The following is a 12176-nucleotide window of genomic DNA, read 5'->3' as shown; positions in this document are numbered from 1 at the left end:
GAATGGTTCGTTTTCTCATTGCTTAATCGAAAGATACTCATCTCATAAACTGAATTAAAAATAAATGAGATTGATAAAAGAACAAGTGCATCCAGTCAAATGCTATCTTACATGGAAGAGGAGTCAACAAGACAGGAGCAGAAAGAGAGAGAAGGAACAAAGTATTAAGGTAGATGCTTTGAGGTTTTGAAATTGTACTCAAGAATGACTCACCAGGAGTCGAAAGAATACTTATTCCCAATGTTATAAATAGCGCTAAATAGCCTCGTAATAGGGTGCTAATAGCGTTTAGCGGTTCCTTCCCGCGACGCTATCGCCCGCTACGCTATCGCGCAATAGCGATGACATATTGCGGAATATGTCTATTCGCAAAAGTGGCTAATAGTGTGTCATAACGGTAAATAGTGAGCGATTACATTCGAAATTTGCTTTTTGACTGCTATTTAGAAAGCGGTTTGAGGCTTATTTTTTAAAAATTAAACTCAACCCTTGACCATTGCATTCCACCGTCTCCTGTGATTTTCAGCATACACCCGTCACCTCTCATAACTTCTGGCACCTACCTTGATACTTTCTCTCACCTCCTTCACCGTGAGCTCCTCTTAGGGCAGTCTTGTCACCGCTAAGCTCTTCTTCTCGAAGAAGACGATTTTTTGACTTCTCCAGTCATCTTCGGTATTACGTGATGGTTACATGTCTATTTCATGTTTAGGATCTCTTTAAATCATCCAATATGTACTTTTAGATTTCTTAGATTTTTCTTTAAATTTTTTTTAGTATTTATACATATCTAAATTAGACCGCTATTGACTTTGCGCTTTTTACCGCTATTTTGCCACAATAGCCTGAAATAGCCTTAGCGATGCCTCATCGCTACGCGACGCTATCCGCTATTGATAACCTCTTAAATAGAAACCTTTTTTTTAAATACTATAGAAGGAGAATCTAAGTTGATAGTCCTTGTTGATCTGAGGCTCAATGCATGAGTATACAGAATAATCTCAACTCCAATTAACTGTGATATGATAAAAGCAAGAAATCCTCAGCCAGCTAAACAGGAACTAAGCATGAAGGTTCATCTCAAAATACGAAGAGCCTAATTTCAAAAAACAGTGATGACAACCATAGTTTATAACACCTATGGATTTGTTAACTGTCAGATTGACTGAGCTCTCTTACAAGATTCACGTTTATCAAAGTCTATCAAAGAAGTCAAAAAAAATTCTCTGCAGGTTATCCAAGTGTCAGTGGAACAACTTCTAGCATTTGCCAAATGAGCAACCCATCACTTTGTTCCCCTGCCCAATTTATTAGTTTAAACTTTAAAAGCAACTCTTTGTGTCAGCATTTTTAGTGTATCCTCAGTAACTTTACATCATACAGACCTAATATTTTTAGAGTTTACTATAATTGTTTGTTTCCCAGCTCTTCTATGTACAAAAACTGTCAATGCATTATGAGCATTACTACGCTAAATATTAATAAGGAAGCATCTTCAAACAAATCATATGTGCTCTATGTAAAAATTTGAGCATGTACCTGTTTAGGTCCCACACTAAAATCCTCCGACCCGCGCAGCATGATGCTAGTATAGTCTCATGTTTCGGACTCCATCCCAGTTGTATAACCTGCTGCCTATTTACAAAATGTAGTATAAGATGTCAGCATTTGCTCATCATCTCAACAGTAACTAAAAGTCAACTCATGCTATATGAACATGAAATAGTTGAATACTTACTTGTGATAATCAAAGGTGTGCAAAGAAGTGCTCAGCCTGCGGAGGTCAAACAACTTTACTGTCTTATCAGCTGAACCTGTTGCTGCAATCCACTCATTGAAGGGATTGAATGCCAAGCAATTAACCTGCTGAAAGATGATGGATGCAGTTTTCAATCAACAACTGGCAAAATTCAAGTAGACGACATCTTTTAATTATTTCATTACAAATATTTAAGAGGCAGGCTCAAGCATCGTTTTATTGAGTCTGGGAGCAACCATCACCATCCATCGATTGAAGAAGGCATAAAAAAAGTAAGATTTCCACGTTTAAAATCATCCGGTATGGTATAGAAGAATGTGTTTATCCCTATTCTTCCCAAGAATGATGTTAAATTAGTCGTTTTTAGTATATAGATCCCAAATATTCCATATAATGCCTCTCCAATCACTGAATTTGCTTATTCTCCTTCTTGTGAACTGACACAGCATTGTTCCTAAAACTCATCTTGTATCTTATAGATGTAGTGCATTTTAATCTCAATTTTAACAAGGATGGTTCTGCACTTTTTATTATTATTCATTAATCATGTGTAGTAGCACAACAGTATGACTGTCAAGAAGACTTTAGTTATCTTGGACTGTTATTGGTCCATTTGAACATTATTTAGCAACCTCTTACACTTCTTTTAAAATAAGAGAAAAGGCAGAAATTGCATTGGAGTAATTTTCAAGCCACACGATTTGGAATCAATGTGTAACTATCCATGTGTAATCAGTGTTCAGCTTTCACCAAATCTATCAAATTCGTCCGACACCTCAACTACTGATCAAGGCTTCAAGATGAAGTTCGACCAATGAGAAAGGGCACTGATGAAGAATTAGTAGACTTGAGAAGCATAAAAACTCAAAACTAGCCTCAAGTAAAGCAGCCCAAATCTCATAATGGCCTAATGTTTTCCAATTTAGCAAAAAAGACAATATGATATAGGACAAAGAAGATTATTCTATCAACAGATGCTTATCGAAAAATCAAGAGCTCGTTCAACACACAAAGTGGAAACCCCAACCTCAGGGAGAAAGCCACTACCCAAAGTTGTTGTGAGTATGTGCAACATTTATGAAGAGGACACTGAATCAATTTCTCTATAGGATATAAAATAAAACACATTTTTACATTCAATTTGTAATTCAAGGAAAGTAGAATTAAACAAAACTTCAGCGTAGAAAACAATCAGAAAAAAAATGTCACCAATTTGATTTTAACTTTTACGTTTTAGAATGAAAACGAATGGTGAGAGAAGTGATATAATCCAATGCTAGGAGCCCCGACAGCGAAACAGGTATTTTTCTATGATTATTAGTTGACAACAAAGGAGGCATCACTCACCAAGCCTTGATGAGCAACTACAGACTGAATTGGCTGGTTACTTGTTGTTTCTCTAAGATCCCATATGTGCAAATGTCCATCATAACCAACTGAGCCAAACAAGTAGTCGTTCCTCAAATGCCAATCAACATCCTCTACAATACCTTCATCTGCCTATTTCACAAGAACATATTAGCTACATTGAGCAAGAAACAATTCAATAATAGTAAAACAACTCAAAGGTATTGTCATTAAAGTCTATAATAAAACGATAAAAAGATGTAGCGTTTATGAGGATATAATTGATGCAGAAAAATCATGGACCATCGCTCACAAGATTTTTCGTTTATTAGAAAATTTTCATTGTAGCAATATTTGATGTAAATTTTAGGTAAGATTTCGTTGCAGTTCATTGATTTGATTTTAGGATTTTTTAGGATCTCTGATATTTTATTATGTCAGGGATTACAGCTTTCCTTTTTTTTTTGCCTTTTAGTAGGATTTGGTTAGGTTTTGATTTAGTTTAGTTTCCTCTTCTATAAATAAATTTGTAATCCTCCATGAGGAATAAACCATTGATGAATGAGAATTGAATTTTGAAAATTGTTTATCCACATGGAAATTGAGCCAACTCCAACTAAAAGGCCACCGATGTGCGCGGTTAGTTGCGAAGGGGTTCTCGCAAAAGGAAGGCTGATCATGTTGTGCTCAATTTCCATGTGGATACCAAGTCCAACATGATCAGCCTTCCCCTCCACTTTCTGAAGATACCAAACCTCGCTGAAGCCCAACGATGTATCCAATGATATCCCCAACCCTCTTTGCATCCAACGACAACTTCCAATGAGCAACCGAGATTTGCTAGTTCATGGTAATTTGGCTTCAGTCTGGTTTCAGCAATGAGGATTTATCATAATGTACCCCTTGATCACCTGACAATTCCGGAGATTGTACCATCACCTTCCAGGGATGCACATTGTTTATCATTTCCACCACCTTGGCAGCAGCAGGGTGTTAGGTTGGGGGTGGATACCAACCTCCGACGACGATGAGAAGCTCCGACGAGCTCGAAGATGATGCACATGTTGACAGAGGTAGTGACCTCTCAGAAACTGGAGTTGTGCGCAACTTCAGTTGGCCTTCATGCATAGTTGATGAAGGCGGAGCCACACAGGAGAGGAGCTTGATGGGATAGCCTGTTGATGTCGGTTTGGTCTCCAAGTGGGAGATTGTTAGGTTGGGGGTGGATACCAACCTCCGACGATGATGAGAAGCTCCGACGAGCTCGAGGATGATGCAGGTGAGTGTGGGAGTCGACGGCGAAAGCTTCAGGTGAAGCTCGAACAGGTGGAGCTGCAAGTGAACGCGAGTGTCGACCTCCGCGTGCGAGCTCTCCGACCCCCGCGTTCGAGCGCTCGACCATCGCGTCCAAGGCGTTCGACCATCGCGTTCAGGCCTCCCACCTCCGCGTTCATCGCACCGCTGGCGACAGGCTGTCGCCAGCTTGTCAAATTTTCGGCTATAAAAGAGCCCCCCAAGCCCTAGGGTTTGTTGCTCTCTCCCCCCGACTTTCTTTCTCTGGCGGCGGTGGCGAAGCCCCTTAACGCAGCAGCGTTCCATCACTCAAATCGCAGCAGCGATTTTAATCCCCAGCTTCGGTTGAGGGGGATTTAAGAAGAGATAAAGAAAAAGATTAGAGAGAGAGAGAGAGAAAAGAAAGAGGGGTTTTATAAGTGGGTTGTTTAATTATTCTCAAGTGAGATTTGAAAGGGGTTTATTCCCTTTAATTATTAACACTGTAGCAACAGTGTTTATTTGAGAAATCTCAGTTTAGGGATTTGCTCTTGATTTGTAATTTCTTATTTGATTAATAAGAAAATTATCTGTGTGGCTCCCGAGGACGTAGGCAGTTGCCGAACCTCGTTAAAACTTGGTGTACCTTTTTTTATTCTGCCTTTTCGTTGCATTAGGGATTTCAGCGTTAAATTCCCAACAACTGGTATCAGAGCGTGAAACGATCTAGAGGAAGTCAGATTCAAGTGGGAGCCATGGCCGCAGATGAAGGGAAAATAAGACTTGAGAAATTTGATGGAACAGATTTTGGATTCTGGAAAATGCAGATAGAGGATTATCTGTATCAGAAAAATCTGTATCAACCACTATCGGGGAAGAAGCCGGATTCCATGAAGGAAGAAGAGTGGAACCTTCTGGATAGACAAGCCCTCGGAGTTATCAGATTGACGTTGACTCGTAATGTTGCGTTCAACATAGCGAAGGAGAAGACCACGACAGGTCTTATGGCAGCACTCTCAAACATGTATGAGAAGCCATCAGCCGCGAACAAAGTTCATTTGATGCGGCGGTTATTCAATCTGAAAATGGCGGAAGGCGCGTCAGTAGCACAACACCTCAATGAACTTAATACGGTTACAACCCAATTGAGTTCAGTTGAGATTGAGTTTGATGAGGAAGTTCGGGCGTTGATATGGAACGCTACAGTCACGGCAGTGAGTAGCTCATCGGGAAAGAAAAAGTTGAAGTTCGGCGACGTTCGTGATTTGGTTCTCAGTGAGGAGATCCGACGGCGAGAGACTGGTGAAGCTACAACCTCTTCAGTATTGCATACAGAGTCAAGAGGTAGAAATTCAACCAGAGGAAATGGACGAGGAAAATCAAACTACAGAGGTAGATCAAAGGACAGGAGGTCCAAATCAAGGAATCCAAGCAACAGCTCGAAGGCTATCGAGTGTTGGAATTGTGGAAAGACCGGGCATTACAAGAATCAGTGCAAGAGTGCACAGAAGGAGAAGGAGGCGAAGGCAGAGGTGAATGTCACCTCCACTTCAGGAGGAGACGACGCATTGATATGCTCTTTGGAGAGCAAGGAGGAATCTTGGGTGTTAGATTCAGGAGCGTCGTTCCATGCTACCTCTCAGAAAGAATTCTTCGAGAAGTATACCCCCGGAAATCTTGGATACGTATATCTTGGTGATGATCAACCATGTGCTATTGTGGGCAAAGGCGTGGTGAAAATTAAGTTGAACGGGTCAGTATGGGAGCTGAAGGATGTCAGGCATATTCCCGACCTGAGAAAGAATTTAATATCCGTAGGCCAGTTGGCTGGCGAAGGATACACCACAACCTTCCATGGAGATGATTGGAAGATCTCAAAGGGCGCAATGACGATTGCCCGAGGCAAGAAGACTGGTACCCTGTATATGACAGCAGGTGCACGTTGTTTGATCTCAGTTGCAGCAGGCAATGAGACTTCAAAGCTGTGGCACCAGAGACTCGGTCATATGAGTGAAAAGGGGATGAAAATCATGCACACAAAGGGGAAACTCCCAGGACTGCAGTCAGTGGAGATGGATATGTGTGAAGAATGTATACTTGGAAAGCAGAAGAGAGTCAGCTTTCAGACAAGTGGCAGAACCCCCAGGAAGCAGAAGCTAGAGCTCGTTCACTCAGATGTGTGGGGACCAACAACCACCGCGTCCATTGGTGGAAAACACTACTTCGTGACTTTTATCGATGATCACTCTCGGAAAGTGTGGGTCTACTTTCTGAAGCATAAGTCAGAAGTATTTGAGGCTTTCAGGAGATGGAAAGCTATGGTCGAGAATGAGACCGGTCTGAGAATAAAGAAGCTCAGGACCGACAATGGCGGTGAGTATGAAGACACCGGATTCAAGAAGTTCTGCTATGAGCACGGGATCAGAATGGAGAGAACCGTGCCCGGCACGCCTCAGCAAAATGGTGTAGCTGAGCGGATGAACCGAACGTTGACAGAGAGAGCCAGAAGCATTCGAGTACAATCAGGCCTACCGAAGCAGTTCTGGGCAGAAGCGGTCAACACAGCAGCTTACTTGATCAACCGAGGTCCATCGGTTCCATTGGAGCACAGAATACCAGAGGAGGTATGGTGCGGAAAGGAGGTAAAACTCTCACATCTAAAAGTTTTCGGTTGTGTAGCTTACGTGCATATTAGTGATCAAGGCAGGAATAAGCTTGATCCCAAGTCAAAGAAATGCACTTTCATCGGCTATGGTGAAGATGAGTTCGGCTACCGCATTTGGGACAACGAAAACAAGAAGGTGATCCGGAGCAGAGATGTGATATTCAACGAGAAGGTGATGTACAAGGACATGCACAAGACTGACGACTCAGAGAGCGAGTCCACATTTATAGATGCAGATGATGTCCCGAGTAACCTCTCGGAAGAACCCAATGCAGAGGGTCCTCAGCAAGAAGAGCCTGTTGGACAAGATGGTGCGCAGGAGCCCGACGCACCAGCTCCGATATTAAGAAGATCTTCTCGTCCTCCTGTACCCAACAGGAGATACATGAACTATCTGTTGTTGACAGATGGTGGGGAGCCTGAAAGCTTTGATGAAGCTTGTCAGTGTGGAGATGCGAGCAAGTGGGAGCTTGCAATGAAAGATGAGATGAAGTCTCTCATATCAAACCAGACGTGGGAACTAGCTGAGTTGCCCACGGGTAAGAAGGCACTCCACAACAAATGGGTGTACCGGGTGAAAGAGGAGCAGGATGGTTCCAGAAGATATAAAGCCCGACTGGTTGTCAAAGGTTTCCAGCAGAAGGAAGGAATTGACTACACCGATATTTTCGCTCCCGTGGTGAAGCTAAATACTATCAGGACCGTGATGAGTATTGTAGCAATTGAAGATCTTCATCTCGAGCAGTTAGACGTGAAGACGGCGTTTCTTCACGGAGATCTAGAAGAGGAGATATACATGCACCAGCCAGAAGGTTTCTCAGAAGAAAAGAAGAAGAACCTGGTGTGCAGACTCAAGAAGAGCTTGTATGGCCTGAAACAAGCCCCAAGGCAGTGGTACAGAAAGTTTGACGGCTTTATGCACAAGGAAGGTTTCCAGAAGTGCAACGCCGACCACTGTTGCTACTTCAAGAGTTTGAAGCAGCAACTGTCAAAAGAGTTTGACATGAAGGACTTGGGTCCAGCGAAGAAGATCCTTGGAATGCAAATCACGAGAGACAAGAAGAAAGGGTTCTTGCGGTTGTCTCAGACGGAGTACATTAATCGTGTTTTGTAAAGATTCAACATGGGCAATGCCAAGCCTGTGAGCACACCCTTGGCCAGCCATTTTCGTTTATCGAATGATCAGTCTCCTCAGTCAGAAGAAGAGAAAGAGAGTATGGCTCAGGTTCCTTACGCCTCAGCTATCGGAAGCTTGATGTACGCAATGGTCTGTACGAGACCAGACATTGGCCATGCAGTGAGAGTTGTCAGCCGGTTTATGTCGAATCCAGGAAAAGCTCATTGGGAAGCGGTCAAGTGGATTCTGAGATATCTACGAGGCACCACACAGAAGTGTTTGCACTTTGGTAAGGGAGAGGTAGAAGTGCAAGGGTACGTAGATGCAGACTTTGGAGGTGAAGTTGATCACCGAAGAAGCATCACCGGCTATGTATTCACCGTTGGAACTACAGTTGTTAGTTAGATGTCACAGGTACAGAAGATTGTTACCCTATCCACTACAGAAGCTGAGTACGTTGCAGTGACTGAAGCCAGTAAAGAGATGATATGGCTTCAGGGTTTGTTGACAGAGCTGGGATTCAAACAGGAGAAGAATGTTTTGCACAGTGATAGCCAGAGTGCGATACACTTGGCGAAGAATTCTGCATTTCATTCTAGAACGAAGCATATTGCGCTTCGGTACCACTTCATCAGATCCCTGTTGGAAGATGACGTGTTGAAACTGGAAAAGATTCCAGGAAGTAAGAATCCAGCAGACATGTTAACAAAGACGGTGACAGTTCAGAAACTGGAGTTGTGCGCAACTTCAGTTGGCCTTCATGCATAGATGATGAGGGCGGAGCCACACAGGAGAGGAGCTTGATGAGATAGCCCGTTAATGTCGGTTTGGTCTCCAAGTGGGAGATTGTTAGGTTGGGGGTGGATACCAACCTCCGACGACGATGAGAAGCTCCGACGAGCTCGAGGATGATGCAGGTGAGTGTGGGAGTCGACGGCGAAAGCTTCAGGTGAAGCTCGAACAGGTGGAGCTGCAGGTGAACGCGAGTGTCGACCTCCGCGTGCGAGCTCTCCGACCCCCGCGTTCGAGCGCTCGACCATCGCGTCCAAGGCGTTCGACCATCGCGTTCAGGCCTCCCACCTCCGCGTTCATCGCACCGCTGGCGACAGGCTGTCGCCAGCTTGTCAAATTTTCAGCTATAAAAGAGCCCCCCCAAGCCCTAGGGTTTGTTGCTCTCTCCCCCCGACTTTCTTTCTCTGGCGGCGGTGGCGAAGCCCCTTAACGCAGCAGCGTTCCATCACTCAAATCGCAGCAGCGATTTTAATCCCCAGCTTCGGTTGAGGGGGATTTAAGAAGAGATAAAGAAAAAGATTAGAGAGAGAGAGAGAGAAAAGAAAGAGGGGTTTTATAAGTGGGTTGTTTAATTATTCTCAAGTGAGATTTGAAAGGGGTTTATTCCCTTTAATTATTAACACTGTAGCAACAGTGTTTATTTGAGAAATCTCAGTTTAGGGATTTGCTCTTGATTTGTAATTTCTTATTTGATTAATAAGGAAATTATCTGTGTGGCTCCCGATGACGTAGGCAGTTGCCGAACCTCGTTAAAACTTGGTGTACCTTTTTCTATTCTGCGTTTTCGTTGCATTAGGGATTTCAGCGTTAAATTCCCAACACAGGGTACCTTGGAGATGAGTGGTTTCAACGCCGAATGATGAGATTCAAGAGTTTTTAGCCTGATGGGATGCATGACTCGACTTAGATTGTTCGTGGGTGTGGACTGAGAACATTGATCAGTTTAGTCCAGGAGTTCTCATCTTTTATCGCCATTGTTCACTAGAGATGAATGTTTTCAGACAGGGGAGAGTTGATGGGAAATTTTTAAGATTCTTTCTTGAGAAGGAACCAGTGATGGTTTGCTGGAGTGACTTTGTAACTCATTGAAGGCCAATTGGAAGGTATCCGACAATAAGAAATCTAGTGATTCTATGGAGAACGTCTGTGGTTGCCATTGGAATTCATACTCAGATCGAAGAAGGATAGAGATATCTTCAGGGACATTGTTGAGCTTTGGTGATGTATGGCATCATCGGGAAATGGGGGGAGGGATGACAAGCAGCGAAGGGCTTGCCAGTCAGTGAGGTACTGTTCACATAAAATTTTCTTATGGATTGTTTCAAATAGGTGAAGGATTAGGATCTAGGGATAGGTTTTGTTGAACAGCTATGAATAAAAAAACACTTATGATAAAGGGCTTCACACCAAAGAGAAAATTCACATACCAAAGAACACAAGCACTTCACATGTGCAGAGAATTTTTGCAGTTCAATTTTTGCTTATCAGTGGTCCATCTCTCATGGAAGAATAAAAGAGAACACTAAATCTGAAAAATAAATCAAACACATACCAAATCCTAGTAAAAGAAACAAAACAAAATCAGACGGATGCTAAAAATCCATAATAGATCCTAAGAAAAATCTTCTGACCTACTGCCCATGATTGCCTCGCGTCGATTCGGAATACTAAGAGCAGGAACATTGGTAATTTTCCAGTCCTCTTGTCATTGCTCAGTGCCTATGACCAGAAGTTAATGCATTTTTCAAGTCATGCTAAACAGTTAAGCAGAAGAGTTTTGTTTGCGGTCTGCGATGCGTATATTAAACATTAATTTCCAATAAATTAATCAAGGACTTATAGATACACTTGATTTGAGAGTACCCCCTTTGCTAGAAAGCATACTGCAATTTATCTATTTTATTCATAATTATTTTTCTCATTACTAACTGGTAAATTCTACAAAATGCCCATGCATCGCATGTTGCAGAAGAACTGGATTCCAACAAAGTAAATATCATCGTTAAAAATAACCTAAAAATATCAAAGCTTCTGAATGTCTAGTAAATAAATTCTAATTGGAATGTGCAGGGAACCGGCCACTAACAAGTGGATAATTATTACAGTTCTCTTGCACATTCTGTAACTGTGCAGACAAGTTATCAGTGTACCTAAGATTTCCAGAGTTGGCAAGATTTCCAGAGTTGGCATGCATTCTCACTTCTTCTCAAGTCCTTGGGACTCTTAGGCATCCTAATTATTTTTTTAATCCCAGATGACTACCGAGGAAGCATGAACACAAAAATAACAGAATCATAGGCTGATAATCAACTGGGGAAAGCATATATTTGCAAAAATTGAAAGAAACATGCATCCAGGGGTGGGTATCATAAGCGTAATGTTAGCTTAGAGTGAATGAGAACATTATGATGATCAGATGGTGTACAACTATTGAATAAAACTGGAAAGCCTGGGAAGACATTTATAGGAATATAACCTTAAAGATTCGAAGAGCAGAAAGAGCCTTATTCTCTGGTGTTGCATTGATGTCCCACAAGCATGTTTGACCATGATCTGAACAGCTTAGAAGATGGCCCTTTTTAAAAGGACTCCATGATAAACCATATCCTCCAGAGCCATGGCCCTTCAACCTCAAATCAGGATTGCATGCACCATCGATAGGAGGCTTGGAAGGATGCTTGCTGTAATCAAATATATACACCTCGGCGCTAACTGTCTTTGTTGCAATAAGGAAAGGATTCTGAGGCATGTATCGAGCTCGATTAACTTCTCCATCATGATTTATCTGCTGAATTATTTGCACCTGCCAGAAGTCATTGAAATTTTTTGTTAGACACAGCAGCAAGCAATGCAATAATCATGAATGCAGGTCGTTCCCATCAAAACAGCAAATGGCTATCACTCACTACAGAACTACTATTAAGAATTTTCCGCTTGTGAAACACAATATAAGGTGCTAAAAATGAAACAGAAAAAAGACATAAAGAAGTTTGTCGAATTCTACTTGATAGCAATGTTCTACAAGTGGACAGCTAAGCAAAGTGACTGAGTAGATCAGCAAGTTGTAGTTAAATTACCACTGAACTACATTCTTCAGGCAATCCTGAAACCCTATACTTCACATCTTTTCAAATCAAAATTTAAATACTTTCTATCTTTTCGATTTCTAATTCTTCATTTCTTTTTCTCTCTCAATAAGAACTCCAACATTCTTTGATAGTAGG

General features: G+C 42.1%; 1 protein-coding gene across 2 annotated transcripts in view; it reads right to left on the bottom strand.

Annotated features, from left to right (window-relative positions):
• The window catches only part of LOC109846464 (WD-40 repeat-containing protein MSI1-like), a 46206-nt gene that overhangs the window by 26510 nt on the left and 7520 nt on the right, over positions 1–12176 (bottom strand). The window contains exons 2-5 of one of the 2 annotated variants that reach the window (XM_020415703.1): positions 11429–11755; positions 3107–3259; positions 1739–1866; positions 1540–1635 (exon numbers count right to left, since the gene is read on the bottom strand). In XM_020415703.1, the coding sequence (XP_020271292.1) occupies positions 1540–1635; positions 1739–1866; positions 3107–3259; positions 11429–11755 (704 nt within the window). The remainder of the gene's footprint in view (positions 1–1539; positions 1636–1738; positions 1867–3106; positions 3260–11428; positions 11756–12176) is intronic. The other variant, XM_020415704.1, reaches the window with a different exon arrangement.

This window comes from Asparagus officinalis, chromosome 6 (assembly GCF_001876935.1).
Source record: "Asparagus officinalis chromosome 6, Aspof.V1, whole genome shotgun sequence".
NCBI lineage: Eukaryota > Viridiplantae > Streptophyta > Magnoliopsida > Asparagales > Asparagaceae > Asparagus > Asparagus officinalis.
The sequence above is the reverse complement of the archived record's forward strand: the minus strand, read 5'-3'. Positions and strand labels throughout refer to the sequence as shown.